General features: G+C 31.9%; 3 protein-coding genes across 3 annotated transcripts; 2 read left to right on the top strand and 1 right to left on the bottom strand.

The window, feature by feature from the left end:
- Positions 1–200: 200 nt before the first annotated feature.
- LOC107958340 (uncharacterized) lies at positions 201–4,304 on the bottom strand. The gene is made up of 7 exons (XM_016894086.2): positions 3,978–4,304; positions 3,277–3,669; positions 3,132–3,184; positions 2,387–2,424; positions 1,876–2,194; positions 1,229–1,542; positions 201–1,109 (listed from the first exon to the last, which is right to left on the bottom strand). Exons 1-7 carry the CDS (start codon positions 3,988–3,990, stop codon positions 521–523), a joined length of 1,719 nt encoding a protein of 572 aa, XP_016749575.2. The 5' UTR covers positions 3,991–4,304; the 3' UTR covers positions 201–520.
- A 2,337-nt stretch (positions 4,305–6,641) lies between these two features.
- LOC121228858 (E3 ubiquitin-protein ligase Os06g0535400) lies at positions 6,642–6,995 on the top strand. Its single transcript, XM_041111867.1, has one exon. It carries the CDS (start codon positions 6,642–6,644, stop codon positions 6,993–6,995), a length of 354 nt encoding a protein of 117 aa, XP_040967801.1.
- Positions 6,996–16,258: 9,263 nt separating this feature from the next.
- Positions 16,259–18,207, top strand: LOC107958341 (RING-H2 finger protein ATL3). Its single transcript, XM_016894088.2, has one exon. The coding sequence runs from the start codon at positions 17,001–17,003 to the stop codon at positions 17,871–17,873; it is 873 nt and encodes a 290-aa protein (XP_016749577.2). The 5' UTR covers positions 16,259–17,000; the 3' UTR covers positions 17,874–18,207.
- The last annotated feature ends 2,752 nt before the right edge of the window (positions 18,208–20,959 follow it).

Here is a 20,959-nt window from a genome sequence, read left to right as displayed (position 1 = left end):
CAAACACTACCATGGTTGAAATTTAGGGGGGAAAAAAAGGGTTATATCATCCCCTTTATAAGTTGTAATTTCATTTTCCTGGTCCGTGTTCCCATGCAATAAATCCTGCATAACAGGTAGCCTTTGAGAATGTGCATATAAACGGTACAGATTGCCGTAGAAACTCGAAACCTACAGATTCAAGTTCACAACACTCATAATTGTAACAAATTAGGCAGTATTACCTTTTCTACGACTAATTTAATATTAGAATTTGAATAAAGTACTGAAATATACATCTGTGCTTCAAGTGCCGCAGTAATAAACGCAAATGTCAAATATAGGCTGACAACAGAGTAAATTTCAAACACTAAATATATATATAGCTGATAATAGGGTATCCACTCCACTAAGGCAGTGGCATTACCTAAGCCGATTCTTGAAAGCTTGTTGGACTCTCTCGCGTAATAATACATTTGCAGTATATCGCTCAATATATTTAAGATGCTCAGATGAAGATCCCTGTCTTAGTTTATGATATTTATGAAGCTTCTTCAGTCACTTCAACAAACCTACCATGAACCCATTTCTTGGTTACAGCAGCAACTGCTTTAGAAGCCACGTTACTGTCCTTCAGCTCAACTTTGGTTCCATTGATAATCCTATTTGTTTCCAACTGGTTGAATTGCTTTGGTGAATCAGACTCCTTAATCAAACTTTGAAAGTCGAGCGTTGATAAGCTATAATTATTCAAGCTTGGAGAAGTAAGTTGCTCATCACTGTCACCGTTCACTATCCTTGGGAACATGAAGTTATGGAAATTGAAATCCTCGTTCTTACTTAATGAAAGGAATTGGTTCCCATTCACTTCCTTCTGGTCGGATTGACTCAAAGTACTTTTTTCTGACTGCATTTTCTTATCAACCTGACCAACTGGTTCAGCTGAATCAACAGAAATATATCCACCATTCTCATTGGATGTAACAAATCCTCCCTCTATCGATTCGATTGATTGAATTGCTTCTGCTATAAGCTTTCTGGTTTCAATGAGTGAAGCTTGAGCAACAGGGCTCTTCATTGCAGCAATCTCAAGGGCTTTTGCAGCCTTCTCAGCTTCAGCAATTAAAAGTCTGCAGTGTCACACATGTGATCATTAAGTTATGCAGTGACTTAGCAACCTATAGAATGATGCATGGTAACGTAGCTAGTCCTCATGTTATATACTTGAAGAATATAAGCAAAGACTAACCTTGCTCCTTCAACAGCTTCAGTTTTCTTCAATTCTTCAGCAGCTCTTTGTGCTCTGATGTTCTTTAACATCTCAAGCTTGGAACTTGCCATAGGATCCTTATAAAGTGGTTTATTTCTTCTACGCATCCTTAACCGCTCGATTGGGCTTATAGTCACACTAGTAGTAGAATAGTTAGTTTCATTAGCTTTCTTCTTTGAATGACTCTGCCTAAACTGGGAACTAGTTGTTGGCTTCCTCTTCGGTTTTCTTTCAGCTCCATCTGATATGCCATGAAATTTTGCCAAGCCAGAGCAAACTCTCTCACGGTAATCCTATTCAGGAAATAGCAGTAAATGAAAACCAACATTCAGATGCGAAGCTATAAGGATATCTTGTCAGCATTAAAATCAGTATGAACTGCATCAGCTGTATTGAGTCGATTTTAGGTATTCTTACAGTCCATAACAATTCAGTTAACTGAAGGTGGCTACATGGTGGTGCAGGGAACCAAGATTAGCTAAACAATGGAGTTCATATTGAATCCAACGAAGGTTGAGACTTGGGTGTCAATTATATCAATTTTACACTCAACTCCAAAAAATTCTGATCTTTATCAATGCCATAATTTCACTGCTGAAGGCAAAAAAGCTATGCAAGGCACTTACAGGATCAGCCCATTTGGCTGCAATGGCTGCTGCAATTTTCCTTCTTTGTTCAAGTGATTTTGGTGCTCTCTTGCTACCTTTTGGTCTAGGCATCGTTTTCCTTTGCTCAACACTTTCCAACCACTCCTTTGCCAATTGCTCATCTAGCACCTTGTATGAATCCCACTGTAGCTCTTCCTCACCAAGATAGCCTTTCCTGGAAGCTTCAGCAATCAAGTTCATCCACTCAAAATGGCAAGTTTCCTGCACCATCAACTTCTCACGGCGCTTTTCCCATCCCATTCGTACTCCAGTTCCAATTTTTTCTCTCGTCTCTTTGCTGTAGGATCATCATGATGAAATATTAACAAGGTAGAAAAATCCATAAAGAACTTTTAGAAGTTTGATATATGGTAATTGAAAACTGAAATACAAGGTTCAGAACATATATCAGAACTCTGAATGACTGGAGTGACAAGAAATAATAGAGGAAGATCAAAAAAAAGCGAAACCATAGTAACAAAGTACCCACCTCTGAGTATGTCCAAGGTTAACCAACTTCATTCTGACCTGCATTGTGAAATTTACATTAGAGTAAGAAATGTAAGAAACTCTGAAGCAACTATATATGATGATATACGATCAAGAAAATATAGCACAATTAATCTCCCATTCAAGTAGCTCGTTTCCCTTTCTTCATAGAAAATGAAAAGTTATTTGAAATGCTTTCTCCTCAAAGGTTACCTTGTTTTACCAGAAAATATTGCCCGAGAAACGATCTAAATGATAAAGTCATTAGAAAGAAACATTCCCAATTCCACAATGTAAACAAGCAACCGACTTTTCAAACAACTTAGCTGCTAAAGGAAGATGAAAAATTACAGCAACTAGCCCTTTTATGCTATGGAGGTTTCATGTCACTTCTTAAATCTATAATGAAATATTGCAGTCATAGAACATACAAAATAAAAAGATGGAAGGGACCTTCTAGGAGTATAGATCTAACCAAAATGAACTTCAGATTCAAATTCAATTGTTTACTTTTGGTTTCTATGCTTAACTAGCGTCCACAAACCAAATGGATATTAGTCCATCATCCATCCATAATGGGATTATGATGGTAAAAGGAATTGCTTGGACCAGTTAATTAACAAGTACCAGATAATAACTTAATTGCCGGAAAAGGGTTTCCCGATATATTTGGTTTCATGCTATGCAAATAAAACATACAAAGTTCAATCCCTGTGATAACATAAAAAATTCTTACATGACATCACCTTAGGATTCTGCATTGCAAGCCTTGTTCTCTCCCTTATCCGCTGAAGGGTCTCTGCAGACAAATATATATGCATTTATGGTAACAAGTCAAGAATGCACTAATTAAAATAGAAAGGGACTGATTAAAGAACCCAGGTCATTTACCGGCACTGTGCTTCCTGCCTTTATTCCATGGTGTGTTTCCTTTATTTGCTTTAGAAATTCTCATCCGTCTTACCTTTTCTCTTTCGTCCGGTTCTTCATCTGAGTCTCCGGACTTCAAGGACTCAAGCCGAGTTGACGAAGGACTTGAATCACCACCAAGCTGTGATTTATTAGGTTGGTCTTCTTTTGGAACAGAGCACTTGGGTTCAAGGGTAGCAACAGCCCTAATCTGAAGTCTTCCACTTGGATTCTCCAGGTGTCCCACACTAAAATTGACCCTTTTTGGCAATTTAGAGGATTTCCATGGATTTGATAACAGCTGGCCATAAAAAAGGGTTTGAACCCTCACTGGAACCAGAGGACCTTGCAAGGAAGGTTGAGCGCTGGCAATATCTATTCACGCAGTCAAGCACAATAAAGATGCTCGTAGTTAATTCTCAGCAGAAAGCTGGTGAAAAAAAATCATAAACACAAGAAAAACAGTCCATATTTATTCAGATGAAGTGAACCAGAACAGGGGCAAATAATAACAAGAAAAATCATTAACACCCTAACCACACAAAATCCATACAAATTCCAAAAATTCAAATTGAAGCTGAACACGACAAAAAAATCTGAAATTTTTCTTCTTATAAACTTTCAGAAGCAATAAAATCTATGGAAACCAAAGCAAAACAATGGGGAAAATAAAAAAAGTGTACCTAGTAAAGGCATGGAGGTTCATTCAGCCCAAAGAATCAGACTCGGGACTTATAAACTTAACAAAAAATAATAGCACACTTGAGATGCCCGCATTTCAGTAACCAAAAGTGGTGATACTATCAGAATAACATAAGTGTAAAGAGCCTGGCTCAGAGAGAAACTTGGATGCGGAGGAAGAGCACACACAAAAGAGAAAAACAAAAGAACGAGAAGCAGAGAGAGCCACACAGAAGTTAATTAAGAAGAGATAGTCGTAGAATTCTCTACTACATACAATTTGTTTGATATTTGCAGGCACTGGGTTTGGATAACGTCTTCAGGTTCAGCCTCTATTTTCAAATGAAAGGCCGGGATTGATATTAAAGGGCCTTGGAAATTGGTGGGTTAAGTTACACCCACACCCACCATTTCTTGAGCCCAGAGTTTTGGTTCGATTTCATACTAAACCAGTCGTAAGGCCCTTAAATAAGTTTATTACAGGTCAATGTTTCTGATCATCTTACTCTTTTGTATGCTAGTATTTTGGAAGAGTGCGGATAAATATAAGCAAAGGGAAGGAAAAGAAGAGAAAATATATATTTATTGTTTGTTTGGATAGTTAAAATCTATCTTGTTTGGTTCAACTTTGGAAAGGAGAGGGATTGAATTATTTTTCAATTTTATTTTTTACATAAATAATATATAATTAAATTAAAAATACAAATATTCTGCATAAATTTCATAGTTAAAATGTTAACCAATAATATATCGACATATTCTTGTTTAAAACAGACTTTATTGATTAAATTACAAACACCATTTTAACCAAATTACAAATTAAGGATTCATAGTAATCTAACAAAATAAAAAATAAAATAAGATTGTTAAAATTTTAAAAATAAAATAAAGAGGTAATAATCTAAAAATATAATCTAATGATACCTAAAATATTGAGATCTAATAATTCAATATATATATATCAAACAAATTTAAAATTAAATACTCCTAGTAATTTACAAAATAGAAAATCAAAATAAGATTGTTACAATTTTTTTTTTAAATAAAGAGATGATAACTAAAATATAAAATCTAATTATACCATAAAAAAATAAAAAGTGATACTTGTTTTTTAACTTCAAAGTTCAAATTTTTAACAGTTTAAAGCAATAAAGAGTTAATATTTTTTTAAAAAAATAAAGAGTTAATTGTAAAATACTAGAAAGAATAAAAAAAGTGTATTTTAAATATCCTCTCATTTTTTTCTCAAATTAAAATAAAAACAAAGAAAAGTAAATCATTCTCAACTCTCTTTCCTTTCCCTCGGTTTTTTTCCGATTCAAACTAAAGACCTTTTGGGCCGATGATTAGTATAGTGGAAGACAATCCGGGTAATTGGACAATTGCAAACGCGGATGGGAAAATCTGAGGTATTGCTCTACCTCCCTGCTCTGAACAGAATATAGTGGAAAAAGGGGTTCTTGATCAACCTGGTCAGTGAAATTGGAGGACCTTAGGGTAGACGGGATCATGAGCTGAAACCCGCCCCTGATCTGTTTATATCTTTTGTTTTAGGGGATGCTCTCTTGTAGTTTCAGACCACTTTGATGGCTCTTCTCTCCCTCTTTGGGAGTTTGTTTCTGTTATCTTTGATCTTATGAAATCAAATCCTTCTTTGTGACCAGAAAAGAAAAAAAAGTTGAGTGTTTATTACTCTTCTGCATACGTTGCATTTTTCTGATCATTTAACTCGTGCTACTGCTAGTTTGGTTTTTGAGAAGCGTGTTATTATTAGTTATATCTGTATATAAAAAAAGGACTAATCCTTTTGGTCTGATTATGTAGTGTAGGCTTAGAAGTTTTAATTGTCTAAGCAAATTTTTATTGTCTAGCATGGATTTTCTGTTCTAATAAGAAAAGATGAAAGGAAATTTCCCTTACAACTTATAAATTAATAAACAAATGAACCATTAACAATATGAACTTTCATTCCAACCCCTCAAGAAAATTCTGAGTAAAATCTAAAATCTAAGGTCAAATAAATAAGTAATATAAGATGATTTTGAATATTCTAGATTTTTCATTCAAAGTTCTTAATAATCTAGTTTTATTTCATAATTTTAAACCTAGGTTATTATTAAATTTAAAATTGTCATATATTAATCACATACGTAAGTCTTCTAGAATGGTTTATTTCCCTTTTATGCATGCAATTTTAAACTTGTTAGATATTATTTTTAAAGGAAAAAAATCAACAAAAAAGAAAAGATTGGTTCTTTTTAATTATTTGACGTCTTCTTGCTTCAGACAGACATGGGAAGCTACGGCAGTAATTATAGTAGCACGTTTTCACTTTTAACTTTATTATAATTTGGTCATATAATTGAAAATCTCTAAATATTTAGCCGCCGGTAAATAGCAGACAAGATTTTACACGGTAACGATATTCCAGCCAGTCTCCTTAACGTATTGACCATATGGGGGCAGTCAACCGTCAGCCTGGTTACCATTCCAAGTGACAGGAGGAGCCAAAATTTGACTCCGACCCACAACAAATAAATTCTCCTTCTCCTATTGCAAGCGAAACAAACTTGCTTGAATTTGAAGCTTTTGTAGAGGTAATTGAATTTCCAACTCCATCACCCTGGTGATCAGCCAAGATGCTCCCGATAATCTTGTTGATTTTCATGGCTTCCCTCGTTGCCAGCAGCCTCTGTGTTTACCAAAAAGTGTCGAAACGATGGTTTGGAGGTAGCGGAAGCGGCCATGAAGTTGAATGCGTGGTTTGCCTCAGCAAGGTCTGCAAAGGGGAAAAGCTCCGGTCGTTACCAATATGCCACCATAGTTTTCATCTTGACTGCATCGATTCATGGCTCAGAGTTCGTCCCACTTGCCCTCTTTGCAGGATTAGCGTAGCGCCTGAAAGGAATTTTCTCACTGCTTCCTTGCTTTCTTTGGCTAAAAGACTTGGAAAATGGGTCGAGAATCCACTTTATTTGGAGCTTAGAACGGCAGTTTGTGAGAGTTTTGGCTATATTTGATCAACTTTTAGATTAGGGCCTAGCCTAACATGCTAACCCTGATTCTTTCTTAGAGAGGAGAGGGACCCTGTACATATTCTATCATAGATGGTTTGCCTTTTGTTTACAAACATGGTGAGATGAAATATGATCCTATTCTTTTGTCCGGTATACAGTCCTTTATTGAATTTGCTTTTTCTAATTTTCCGCCCCTTTTTCGAGATATATGTATTTTGTTCAAAAAAAAACTTTGACAAGTGAAAGAGGATTATCAGCAATCAAGAGCCAAAGCTTTCGTATAATATGTAAAATAAAGGCCCAGAGGCCAGTAATCGTAAAACCCGAATTGAACCGAATAGAGGTAACCTTCACTTCAATCAAGCTTTTATCGTTGACAAAAAAGAAGCAAAAGAGGACCCAAGCTGAAACTTTGATCGGTAGACAATCAAAGCAAGGTGAGCAAACCACCAAAATGAGCAAAGCCACCATTTTTCTTGTGGCGACAGAACCGTTCTACTGATATGAAACAACAATTGTGAGGAAGCTCATAATATACTAAAAAAAGGAGCCATCATAAGTTTGATGGAAAGAGTCTTCACCGCCTCAGCAAAAATGCCTAGTCTTCACCCTCAAGCGAAGACCAAGGCCCAAATAAAACAAACTAACATAAAGACCGCCCAAGTAAGCCAGTTAGCATCGCTCGGAAATAGCCTCTAATAGGGGTCAGGGAAGAGGAAGGCATAACCCAAGGCCAATGACTTTATCATTTCGAATCAAGTCTCTACTTGCAGAAAAAAAAAAAAGGGTCCGGTGAACAAAGCGAAAGTAAGAGTGGCAACCGACAGCCAAAAAATCGATTGCCATGGAAGCTTTAAAAGAGCTGAAGGACCTTTTAACCCAACAAAACTGCTATGGCTAGTCGGAGTGGTTGCCGATTACGTTTGCAAAATCCCAACGGTGGGACGAAGATCATTGTTAGAAGGGGTCTATGGACAAAATTTGACATCGATCCAACAGCCAGTTTATTAGATCGGAGAAAAAAAACGATGAGATTGGTAAAGAAAAGGGTATTTGAAAAGATAACTGCACAAACTATCAAGAAAGAAGAGGTGAAAGAGGAGGTCAAGGACTTTGAATGTAATTAAAAAAATCTCGACCTGATAACTGATAACGATGAAAAGCTGCAATGGTGTCTCGGAGTACTCTAGACCCCCCCCCCCCAAAAAAAAGTATTCTTTTACTAGGATCATAACAGTTCACTAAAAATACTTTATCCTTTTGTTTTGTTTCATTCAAAGAAACGTTATGTTCGATGCTTACAATGGGAAGGGGCTTAAGGAGGGTTTTGTTCAGAGCCTAAAGCATTTTATTTAACATTAAAGCTGAATATTCCACCATATTTTTCAAAAATTAATAGTTTATGTATAATACTCAGTTCATAAACTTCACTCAAATTTAAAATAGGCTCAACTAACGACTAACTTCTTTTTTTCTCAATTTGATATTTAATTTTTTTTCGTAACAAGTGTTATTTAAATTGTTTTTTCTTTCTCAAGTTATTTAAATTATTAAATCTTTTAGGGAATATATTATATTAGTGTATGGGGATAAAAATAAAAAAAATTAAGAAAAATACTTCAAGACTTATATGCATGTTACTTTTTTTAAGATTCTATTCACTCCATATATATTATGGTATACAAAAAAATTATTTTTAAATAAATTTTGAGAATACAATGAAATTCAATGATTATCTATGTTTTGCACTTACGAAAAATAATTTACTTAGCATTGAGCAGAGCATAGTAAAATATCAATTTCTATAAAATTCTACAATAATTGCTTATAAAACATTCTAGGAATATAATAAATAGTTGGAGAATAGAAATAAACTTTTGATATATATTTTTAGACATATAATAACCAAGTCACATAACTTTTAATCACTTATAACTTTTTATTTACAACTACTAAAACATTATATATATATATTAAAAATGTTTCAACATATTAGTTGACAAATTAGTAATTGTTGTTCTTGTTTCTTTAGTACCTTTAGTCATCCTTAATACTTGTCATGTTTCTTTGGATTATTTACAAGTGGGATTCAAGCTTTTAGTTTTACAACTTTAGCTGTGGCTTATATAGGCTTAAATTAGTATTTAAGCTATGCATTTTTTTTTTGGTATTTAAACATATTTTTCGTTACAAGTGGCACCTAAATTATTTTTCTATTGTTATTTTTACACAAAAATATTATATTTGTTAAAAAAATTGATCAATAATAATTTATCACATCATATAAACTTTTAAAAAAATATTTTTAAATTTATTTTATTTTTTCTTTTACGTTATTTTTCTCTTTATTTTTTTCCTCTTTTTTTTTCTTTTATAATGTATGACAATACCAGTGATGCTCGAAATTTGCCTTTATAAGGTCGAGATGCTAGCAATTAATTTCATTAATCAGAACCAATTCGGATAGGAATTGAACCGTTTGACTTGTAATCTAGTACATGTCAGCTTGAACCAAGCTAAAAAACTAATTGAACCAACTTTATATATTTTTAATTTTTAAATTTTTATGAATTTTTAATAATATTTAATCAAACTAGAATAACTGATAAAACCCTAAACGATTCAACCATCAATCCAGTTCTAAATAAAGAAAAAATAAAAACAATATATATAAAAGAGAAAATAATATTTTTTGTTTTTTTACCACATGTTAATTTTAATATATTTTTTTTAAAATTGACTTAACGATTTAACTAACACTTAATTAATAAATATAGGGAAAAAAGTAACTTAAATACCACTTGTAACAAAAAAAAATGTTTAGGTATCAAAATAAGAGAAATGCATAATTTAGGTACAAATTTGTTAATTAAGCTTTTTTTTAAATAGACTTAACAATTTAACTAACGAAATTATTAAAAAAAGAATAACTTAAATGCCACTTATTACTAAAACAAAATTGGTCCTAAAATAGAAGAAAAAGAATATAATTTAAGTATTAATACGTAAATTAAGCGATTAAAGTAGTTATATATAATTGCAAATTAATGCCAACCAAGAGGACTGGGGTTTAAACTACTATTACTATATCGAGTTTATAGTTGCTTTTTCTTTCAGCGATAAAGCTTTATGGAGTTTTTTTATAACATAATATAAGTTTGTACCCAAAAAGGAAAATCATAATCCATTCAACATTAGTTCAATTGTTACCATTGATAGTGTGACTAATTTAGATTTAAATAAATAAATAAATTTTACTTAAACTCTAACAGTTTAATAGTAAATTTAAATTGACGATACTGCAATTAATATAAAAATAACGGTAGTAATAAAATTAAATATTAACGCATTCGTATTCTACCGCTAATTTAAACTCACAAAACAATTTGAAAAAGGAAAATGATAGAATTAAGTAGATTTTTGTAGGTAGGGCCCACAAATTCAATGAAGTAGATAAACGGAATTGACGTCTCCGAAACACGCCCACCCACGTTTTGCTAAATTTTATTTCTTATTTTAATTATTTCTTTGGGAAGTGAAAGTGATAACTTATAAGTAGAGATGAGAAAAAGACAAGAGAAGACGAAAATTGATTTGAATTAATGCTGTCTTAAAATGTTTCTTTTTAATTTATAAAATTGTCGTTATTTGGATTATATTGAATTTGATTTTTTATTTAATTTATAAATTTATAAATTTAAATTTATTTATAAATTTTGGTTTAATGTATATTTTTTAAATAAATTTTTGATTTTGTATGAGTTTATATGTGAAATTTTAATTTGACCTAATTCTCACAAATTATTAACATAATTATTGATATAATATTATTTTATGTTTATAGTTTGCATGCCCAAATAATTATATTTATCGAATATAAAAATAAATTGATATTTTTTATTTCTTTAAATTTGTATAATCGAATTAAAATTAGAGCTTTATGTGTATGCACCAGATCAAAGTTCATATATCAAAATTCGTATTTTAAGATGCTACAAATTTTTTAAAATATTAATATTATATAATAGTTATTGAATATTATTATTCTTTGAAAAAAAATTAAATATTTTAAAAAATTAAAAACTTACCAAATAATATAGAAAATTAAAAATTTCAATTCATAAAAAAAATCTAAAACTCAAATAAATTAGAATGACAAAATTGAAATTTAAATCGAATTATCATCAAGGATTCAAAAATTTTAAAAAAAAAATACATTAAACTAAACCATACGCAATCCTCACAACTGAAATTTGATTGCAAATTAAAATTTTATTTCTCTTTTTGTTATTACATCCCAAACTTGATTTATTGTGGTATTTAAAATTAATAAATCTTGTGAGATATTCGAAAAAGAAAAAAGGCTTGTGTTTTGAAATGTACAAATAAGCATTAACCAGCCCAAAGCGACTCCAATCCAATGGACCACATTGTTTATCCTTTCTTGCTCGTGTTTTTTAGGCGTGTGGGGATGTCTAGCACATGGCCCAAACTTCAAAAGAAAAAACACCTTTTATCTTGTGACGTGGGATTGAGTCAAAATATTAAAATATTTAATTTTAATATATCGGTAATGATTTCTTTTATTTTTCTACAAATTATATTATTTTTTATTCTCATAATGTCTTTATCTTTTATAATATTTATTCATTAAATATTCTGTAAATTCAATAAATAATCATTCGTTTTCCATTCATAATACCATTCGAGCTATTTGTCCAACACTACTAACTTATTTGTTGCAAATTGAGATTAATCAATAATTTTCACTCACGAGCCATGTTTTTTTCTATCATCTTATTTCTTATAACCTTACTTCTTTACTTATTTTGTTATAAAATTATTTCATTGACTTAAATATTAAACAGCATTATCAAATATAAATTTTATTATTTTCTAACTTACTTTCATTTTATGGGAATTCAAAAATATTTTAATCTATTTCCAAACTCAATCCATAAACACCAAAACGAAAAGATAAATATAATAATAGATTTTTTTTATTTTTATTTTATAAAAATGAACATTTTGACAATTAACTGCTCAACTTTGTATTACTTGCAAGAAAGAGTATTAATTCGAGTAAAATCTAACTGAATATTTAAGATCTTAACCTAAATTTTATGTCACAATCATCATTTTTAATATAAAACTGCATACCCCTTATTTATGTCACAATCATCGTTTTTAATATAAAATTGAATATCTCTTACTGATTATAAATTTAAATTTTAAAATAATTTAATTATATTTCAAGCTATCGATGATGTATTGAAACCGTTAATTTAACCATTAAATGACACGTAAAGAATTTATATAACATAATTTAAAATGAAAATTTATATAACATTCTATAACATAACTTAATTAATCTGGATTACGTTGTAAGAATTGTCAAATCTTCAATAAAATCCATCAAGTTAATTACATCTAATGTCATCAAACAATTAGTAAATTTACGTTTTGATTATTTATCTTAAAAAAATTATAAAATGTTCATTAAATTATTTGAAAGTTTCCCTTTAAGTCACTAACTATTTAAAAATTATTATTTAAATCACTAGGTTGTTAAGTTATTTTTCTTAAAAAGTCTAGCTAACGAGCTCTAAGCGACTATTTGATAATCAATATATTGGATTAGTGCCCATTAACAAGTAGAAGAGTATACCTTAGATTCGAGTCAATTTGACGATTAGTGTCAAAAGTCAGAAAAGAAAGTTGTTTGGATTTTAATTCGCAGATTTGTGACATTGAAAAATGTTTAATGAAAAAAAAAACTAAACTAATAAGAGAAGGAGAATGAGAGTTTTTTATTAGTATAGGCAGTATATGGAAAGAATGTCATATAACAGCGGTTTTAATAACTCAGCAAGTTAAATGAAAACTTTCAAATAGTTTAGTGACCATTTTGTAATTTTTTAAAATTGTGATATCAAAATATAAACCTACTAATAAGCTAGTGAGCTTTAGTGTAATTTATCCTTATAAGAACTTTTGAATTTGTCTTTTGCGCCGCTGTGGTTTTGACTTTTGACCCGGGTAACTTTTATTTGCTTTTAACGTTTTCTACCTCTTTTTCTTTATCTATTATTTATTTACTAATTTCCAACTAATAGCTCTTTAATTGAACAAACCTAGAAACCTAAAGATTAGATTTGAAATTAGGATCTCCTTTCATGATGTAAAATGGTGGGTTCTAAAGATGAAAGGTAAATAGTAGATTTTTGTTATTGAAAATAATGTAAGTTTTTAGTTTTACAAAGTAAATAAAAATATTTTAAACATACATGCTATTTTATTGTAAAATTGAAATTTTATAATAAAGAATAAACATATAGAATTTTGATAAGATAATATGATAGAATTTTTTTTAATTCTATAAGCGAATTAAAAAAATATCAGGCCAATTCTTATTATTTTACATATAATTCATAATTATATTTTAAAAATGATCCATTTATCCACGTCAGTATTTGTGTTTTACAACTTGATGTCATCGATTGGTCATTATGAGGAGGAAAATCATTGGGTGTTCATCATATTGTCTAGCCTTAATTTTCATTATTTTTGGGTATTCCAAAATGTTAAAAGTTTAAAAGCCCCAAATTGTGGACAAATCATGGTGATTACTAGATTGTTTCGATGTGGCAACAGCGGTTAATTGCATGCCGAACGCTCTTAATACTTTCCTCTTCTACAAACAAAAAACTAATCCAATTTTCTAAATGTTTGAATGATTTTGGAACTTGATTGATTTCAGGTCCCATTCCTATATTTGTTTAGTGTTTATTAACCCCCAAGACAACATCATGGCCTTAGCTATTATTATACTGTTCTGGAGGTGGATTATTAAAAAAATAAATAAATCATTTTGGATATATATATGTATATAAATAAATAAAAGAATCAAATAAGTAAATTTTGTATATTCTTAAATTTAACTTTTTAAATTTAAAAGATCAAATAATTTCAATTCGTATAATTAAATAATAGGTGAAAATTTTATGATATGTTTTACAGTTTTTTAAAATTTTAATTTAAGAAATATTACACGTTTAAATGCTTTTGAATTTACGATCTTCAAATGATTACAACAACAAATTTATTAGTTGAACATTCAAAACTTAACTTGCTTGATCAACATAATAAAATTATGTACAAACTCGATATTTAATATAAAGTAAAGTTTGAATCCCGACTTTTTCAGAGCTTATGAAGGGTGGCTAGAGATCTAGATTTTAGTTGTAAAATTGTGCTTAACTTCTGACCCAAACCAATTGTATTTGAAGTCAATGGAATTCAAAGTGTGATGAATTAGAAAAGTCAAATTAAACTAAGCATGCCAAATTCGGTTGGCTGAACATCTTTGATTTTTTTTTTTCGGTTTTGGTTGTTGAAGCCACCCCATCATTTAAATCCTTGGCCGGGAGAAAATGAATTGAAACTTCATCTGCATAATTTTCATAACCCATGTGGACCATACGAGTAACCAAGTTTCAGGGTAGTTATTTTATTAGTCAGTGTACTGTGCTATATAAGTTCACCATTTACTCTTTTTTTGTTTAGGCCCATGCACCGGAGTAGAATTCTATTAATTTACTGCTGGATTTTGAGTTAACAAATCTTTAAAACAAGTTATAATTGTAACTGTACATCAATAATACATTCAAATCACTAATACTAGAAGAAAACATTATCAAATATGGTATAAAATTTAATACAATCTATATATTTATTGAGGCTTGAGATAAAATAAAATCCGAAAAGGTTAATCTATACATGATTTACTCAAAATGAATTTTGCACTTAAAATTTTAAAATTCTAGGAAGCCTCAATTTTTTTTAGTATTTTTCATATCCATTATTCAAAGATTTATAATTATTCCTGTTAATAATGTCATTTTTAAAATTAAAATACGATTTAACCTAACTTACTATTTCATCCCAAATCTAAAGTTGGACATTAAACAGATAAGAACTGCCCTTTTATGGTTTTTTTTTTTCTGTTGAACGAACTTATGTTGACATGTGGGATAAGATATTTTGTTGGCGAACTAATTGCTCCGAAAAAATAGGGTTCAAAAATGCAATAATTTTGAGTGATAGTTGACCGAGTTAACATTGTTGCCCTAAAATTGACTGATTCAACTGGTGAAGCCATAGGTTGAGCGTCGGCGCTGCCCCTGAGAACGGTCGTCCCAGTCATAGTCGTGAGTCAAGTCTTGCACTTCAAGTTGGGGTTTAAGACTTTAAGGTTGTTAACTGTTCGTTCACCAATGCTCCAATTATTAAGTTTTTTTCTTTTATAAATAAAATAAAATAAAATAAAAAGAGATTGTAATTGGAGGATAAATAAATTGATTAACTTCCGATATTATTTTTTAAATTTGGGTTTACAAAACAAATAGATTATATTTAGATTTGACAAAAGACTGTATTGTTTTACTAGTCAATGACACAGCCAAAGTCAAAATTTCTTTGTTCATAGACAAAAAACAGGAAGAAGAAGAAGAAGAAGAAAATGCTTACCGTGGCTTTTCTTGTAAAACTTATGGACGTTATTTGTTTAAAATCACATAAACAAATTACTTTTTGCTTTCTCCATTGTAAAAATCAATGGTTGGTGCGCATAAATTTGACTTTGAGTCTTCCCCACTTTTTATGTCCGCCATGACTCACGTAAAATGGATTTGCTTAGACGAATCGTAAAATGGAATTTGATTCTATATATAAACTAAATAGTATTAAGGTGAAGGAAAAAATGGTACCCTTTTAATTGAGCATTAACTATACTTGAGAAAATGAAGAATGTGAGATGAGAGAGTGAAGAGATGATGGAGAGGCTGTTTCCCAGAAATTGACTTTGATGTATGGAATTGACATATGATACTAGTAAAGTTGAAAAGAATGAGAGAAAAGTAAGATGTAAATAGAAATGGAAATTTTGTTGGTGATCCATTGTCAAAAGAAACAGTAATTGTGGTGAAGTTTCTTCTTGTTTCGGATTATTCCCCAAAACAAATGAGTAGTAGTTTGATCACCTTTCTCAACACCAAAAGTTTGAAAAATATTTTAAGTCACAACAAGAACAGGGATTTTTGAAACTTTGAAACTTGGGTTGTCATGTAATGGCAAGAAATTTCTTTAAAATGTGATCAAAGCTTTGATAAAGACAGGATTACAGTAATTTAGGGAATACTTTATTGTTTTACCCGAAAAGGAAAAAAATAAAAAAAAGAGGAAATGGTAGAATACAAGTGCCTCATACGAAGCCAATCATGTTTAAAGGTCATTAACAAGAGTCATAAAGTTGGACCGAAGAAGCGTCATCTTCTTCACTTGTTGCAGCTCAACGCCCTCTGCCCAACTTCTCTTTCAAAGGCAAACTTTTTTTTTCTCTTCTTCTTTGATTCTTTCAGCATCAACTAGTTCCCAAAGTGGACGTTTTCTTTTGGGGATCCCTTCTTTGAATTCTCTTCCAACTTGTATCTACATTTTCCTTAACCCTCTTTTAAAACCCCACTTCTCCAAGTTGCTCTCCATTGCCTCTATTGGTTTCAGAATTTGAGCCCATTTTTTTTTTTCTGATCTGTAGTTTCCTTTATCTTTCTTCCATTTCTCTATTACATATTTGATTACTTTGATTACTTGTTTAATCCCAGTTTGATTAAGAAAGTTTATACCTTTTCCCATCTGGGTTTCTTTTCCTTTGCTCAGAAAACAAAATCTCAGTTGAGTTCTGCAGTTTTGGACTCTCATCTTTCTTTTTTAGGAAAAATTTTACTTAAAACTCTCGTTTGGGTATCTCTCATTTTCCCCAGGAAACAAAAACCTCACTTCAATTCTTCAATTCTTTACTGTTTCTGTTATAGTTGGATCTTATTCGTTTGCTTATTAGAAGTAGAAAAACCAATTTTTTTTCTTTTTTGCAGAATTTCACTCAAATTCTCATCTTAAATACTCTCATTTCCTGGAAAGTTAAAAGCTTTTTCCTTTTTTTTTCAAGTTATGGATAAAACCGGGTTTAATGAATCAGCAGCGGTGGCAATAACAGGGAAAATCATGATCATAGCCATAATAATTCTCTTCGTAGTGGTGGTTTTCGTGCTCTTCCTTCACCTTTATGCTAAATGGTTTTGGTGGCGCATCGAGGAACCAACTCCTCCTTCGGCTTCACGCCGCCGACGTCGTTTCGTTTTTGCTCCGGGGCAAGATACTGCTCATCCTCTGCGAGCAACAAAAGGCCTTGATCCCACAATCCTTGCTTCCCTTCCCGTTTTAATGTTCCGCCAAGAAGACTTCAAAGACGGACTCGAATGCGCGGTCTGCTTGTGTGAGGTTGTAGAAGGAGAGAAAGCAAGGCTGCTCCCTAAATGCAACCATGGCTTCCATGTTGAGTGCATTGATATGTGGTTCAAATCGCACGCCACTTGTCCTCTTTGTAGAAACTCTGTTGTTAATGCTGAGGCTGAGAATTCTAGTTCTGTCATGTCGAGAGATGAAGCTGTTAATGTTCTCCATCTTCAGTCTCCTTCACATGATGGTTTGGGTTCTGGGTATTCGACAGATTCTCCTAGTTTTCCGACAAATGTGTTGTTTTGGGGTGATCATCAAGGTCAGGTCAGCAGCGGCGGTGCCAACGTGGAAGAGGGTTCATCGGCATCAGCTTCTGGTGCTTTCGCTTCGTCTTCAGTGGCATCGGGTAGTGGCAGGCAAGAAGGCATGCTGGTGATTGACATTCCAACGAATGTGAACGAGAATTTCCCAGAGGAGGAATCAAAGTCACCAATGCCAACAAGATTGAGGTCTTTAAAAAGGCTTTTAAGCAGGGAGAAAAGGACGATCCCTAGCAGTTCAGGAAGCGGTTCCATTGATGTTTAAATTCACAAAATTAGATGATCAGAATGGAATCGAGCATCCCTTGAGAGTGTTGGAGGTCTCTAGGGAACCAATGGCTTTGCTCAATGATGTGCATTTTGAAGCATTGAAATTAGTGTACAAAATGTTGATAATTTTTGTTACTTAATGTTTAGAATAGGTGGTGGGTGTTACCGAAGAAAAGAGTGGGGGGCTTTTTCTGCATTTGAAGGTGAAAGAATTGATCTTCTCCGGTCAAAAAACAATTTCTTCTGTTGGTGAAGACTTTGTTTTCAGTTTGAATTCTTCTACTGTAAAGCTATTAATCCAATTTCTCAATATATTTTTTTGTTGCTTATTTATTGTCCTATTATTGATCTTCTTTTTAAGATTTACCGACTATTGGATAGAATGTTAATATAAAAATGAGGTAGGAACTGGAAGTTCAGCTCAATCGATTAATTGAGTAAATAGAAAAGAAAGGAAATAGGAGAGAGGCGTCAATGGTTTTACATGATCAGCTGAGTTGCTGAAAGTCTTAGAGATCTCAAGTTTGGGTATGGAGTAGTGCAATTGACTTATGTGATGGACAAAGGCTTATAAAATAAACGGATGCCTGGTTTCATGGGATAAGGTTTGAAAACCAGTGTAGCGACTCAATTAAGTTAAAGGCTCTAATGTCTCATTCTGGTAGACATATACCGACATTTTTTTTAAGGCTGTTTTCAGTCACAACACCAACTCAAACTTTCCCTTTTACATTCCTACATTATCATATGCTCTGGTTTAAGACACCCTTTCTTTTTATAGTATTACCTTTTATTAGTTTTTGATGAACAGTCTGCATGAAGGCAGAGTAAAAATGAAGTTTGAAGCATATTATATTATAATTAAGGTATCTTTTTTGTTTCGAGCTTTATGATTATCCTTTTTAATAATAGAAAATGTGATTATGTTTAATACGTAGTTTGGAGGTCGGGGCGAAGCAAGAAAATTTTTTTTTAGAGGCCGAAATTAAATTGTAATTTTTAATAGTCCATATTTTTATAATTTTTAAAAGGTTAAATTAAATTTTTATTATTTTTAGGGGCGGTCAAAAGAAATTTTACCTTTTTCAATTTAAAATTTTAAAATTTCTAAAAGACCTAAATGAATAATTTTTCATTTTAGGATGGCCAAGTCCGCCCACACCCTAGATACGCCACTACTTGGAGGATGGTGTAAGTTAGGTGAAAGTAATTGAGAGGTCCTCTATCATAGTGAGCTAATCAAATTAGTCATTCTACTATTAAATCGATAAATTTAGTCTATATAATATTAAAAAGAATCAAATAATATCAAATTTTAAAATAGTGAACCATTATTGTTCTGAAAAAATGTCATTTACTGATCAACAGAGTAAATGTTTTTAATTTTTTATAGTTTTATAAATGAAATATTTTGTTTAGAGTTGAATTACAATTGAAAAAAATAATTCTTTATGTTATTTTTAAAACAGAGAATAATAACTCTATTAAAATTGGACTTATTTGATTCTTTCTAATATTACATGGACTAAATTGATAGATTTAATAATAGAGGACTAATTTGATCAGGTCCCAATAACAAAGGGACCTCCCTGGCAAGTTCTAAATTACCAAACACAGAAACGTATACAAGAACCAGTTTAGGCAGGTGGGGCGAGATTTTGTTGGCGAATCTAAAGCGGAAGCCCCTAGGTCAAATCTTGTGTGATTGATACACAATGTCACCAAATAGACAAAGTCCATGGTCGTTGATATGATAAAAGATGGTTTAGGTTGGTAAGTTACCTCAGTCTCCACTTGTGGGGTTTGAGAAAGATGGAGAGTGGCCCTGATGATGGACGCCGGGGGCGGTGTATCGGCTCCCCTGGTGGAACCACAACCTTTAGTTGGCTTGGAAATATTATGACCATCCACAGGATGGGAACTTGTCTTGTTCCCAGTCCCACCATGGCAAGACACTAGTTTTCCGTGATCTCCTTTGCTTAAATCCTCGGATCATGAAGATGACCGCTGGAAGTTTATCCATTCTTTGAATGTTGTGTTCTCTTTTAGAAACTGATCAATGAGGTCAAAGGAAGCTAAAACCAGATAAAAGTAAGATAACCGACAAACACATATGACAACTTCTACTAGCAGACAACAAATCCTATAAAGATCATTATATAGGAGTTGTGATTCTGAAGCATCTTAATTCAGAACAAATATGTTTTTTTTGTTCCTTCTTTCAGTAAGAAGTGAAAGATTCTTCTTCTGTCAAAATCAGGGTAGTTTTTTTATTGCCAAAGAAAGCTGTTGTGTTTTTTTACCTGTGAAAAAATCAGCAGGAGGATCGAATTCACAGCAAGCATTTATGTATCACATGTACTGGAGATTTGCTTATGGTTACCTAAGTTTAAAGGGATTAATCCATTTAGATCATATCAAACCTGTTATTTGGTTGAATAATATAAAAGCATAAATGAACAATTTATGAAGGCTAGAAAACAAGGAAAGGTGAAATGGTATAATATGCCCGCCAACAACCATGTGATTTGTTGGTAAAATGCTGAATTCTTAGTTACATTGTTCAAGGATCAAATTCAGCAGAGAGAACTAATTTACTATATGTCAATCTCTAAAAAGAAAAGTCAGAAGCATTTACATACGTTTGCCATGTAAAGTACAGCAGTGGGGTAGGTTTACCCCCTGTATTAAATTTTGTAACCTGTTAGGTAATACCAAAATCTTAAAACGATGCTGCAAAAAGGCAGGTAGCTCGCCAGTCAGCTGTGCTAACCAACTTTTTAACCAAAGAGGAAAAACAGATCTAATGAAAGGAATGAAATCATAAGGTCTTGCCCCTAATTGAACCTACTCATCACGGGTGAGGTAAATTGGTTTTCAGGTACATTTGAAGAGGGGATATTTACATTTCATTGCACCTGAAACAGACCATTACGTGAAAGATTTATTTACAGAATCTAAACTTGAAACCCCAAAGATCGGCTACTTTCTTTTTAAGGGTTTTAGTCACCATTTTAGCTGAAAAACCATCCAAAACGGAACTTAAAGAATCATGTAATGGAGAAAATGGAAAATGGAATA

This window comes from Gossypium hirsutum, chromosome A05 (genome assembly GCF_007990345.1).
Source record: "Gossypium hirsutum isolate 1008001.06 chromosome A05, Gossypium_hirsutum_v2.1, whole genome shotgun sequence".
NCBI classification, from domain to species: Eukaryota; Viridiplantae; Streptophyta; class Magnoliopsida; order Malvales; family Malvaceae; genus Gossypium; species Gossypium hirsutum.
The sequence above is the reverse complement of the archived record's forward strand: the minus strand, read 5'-3'. Positions and strand labels throughout refer to the sequence as shown.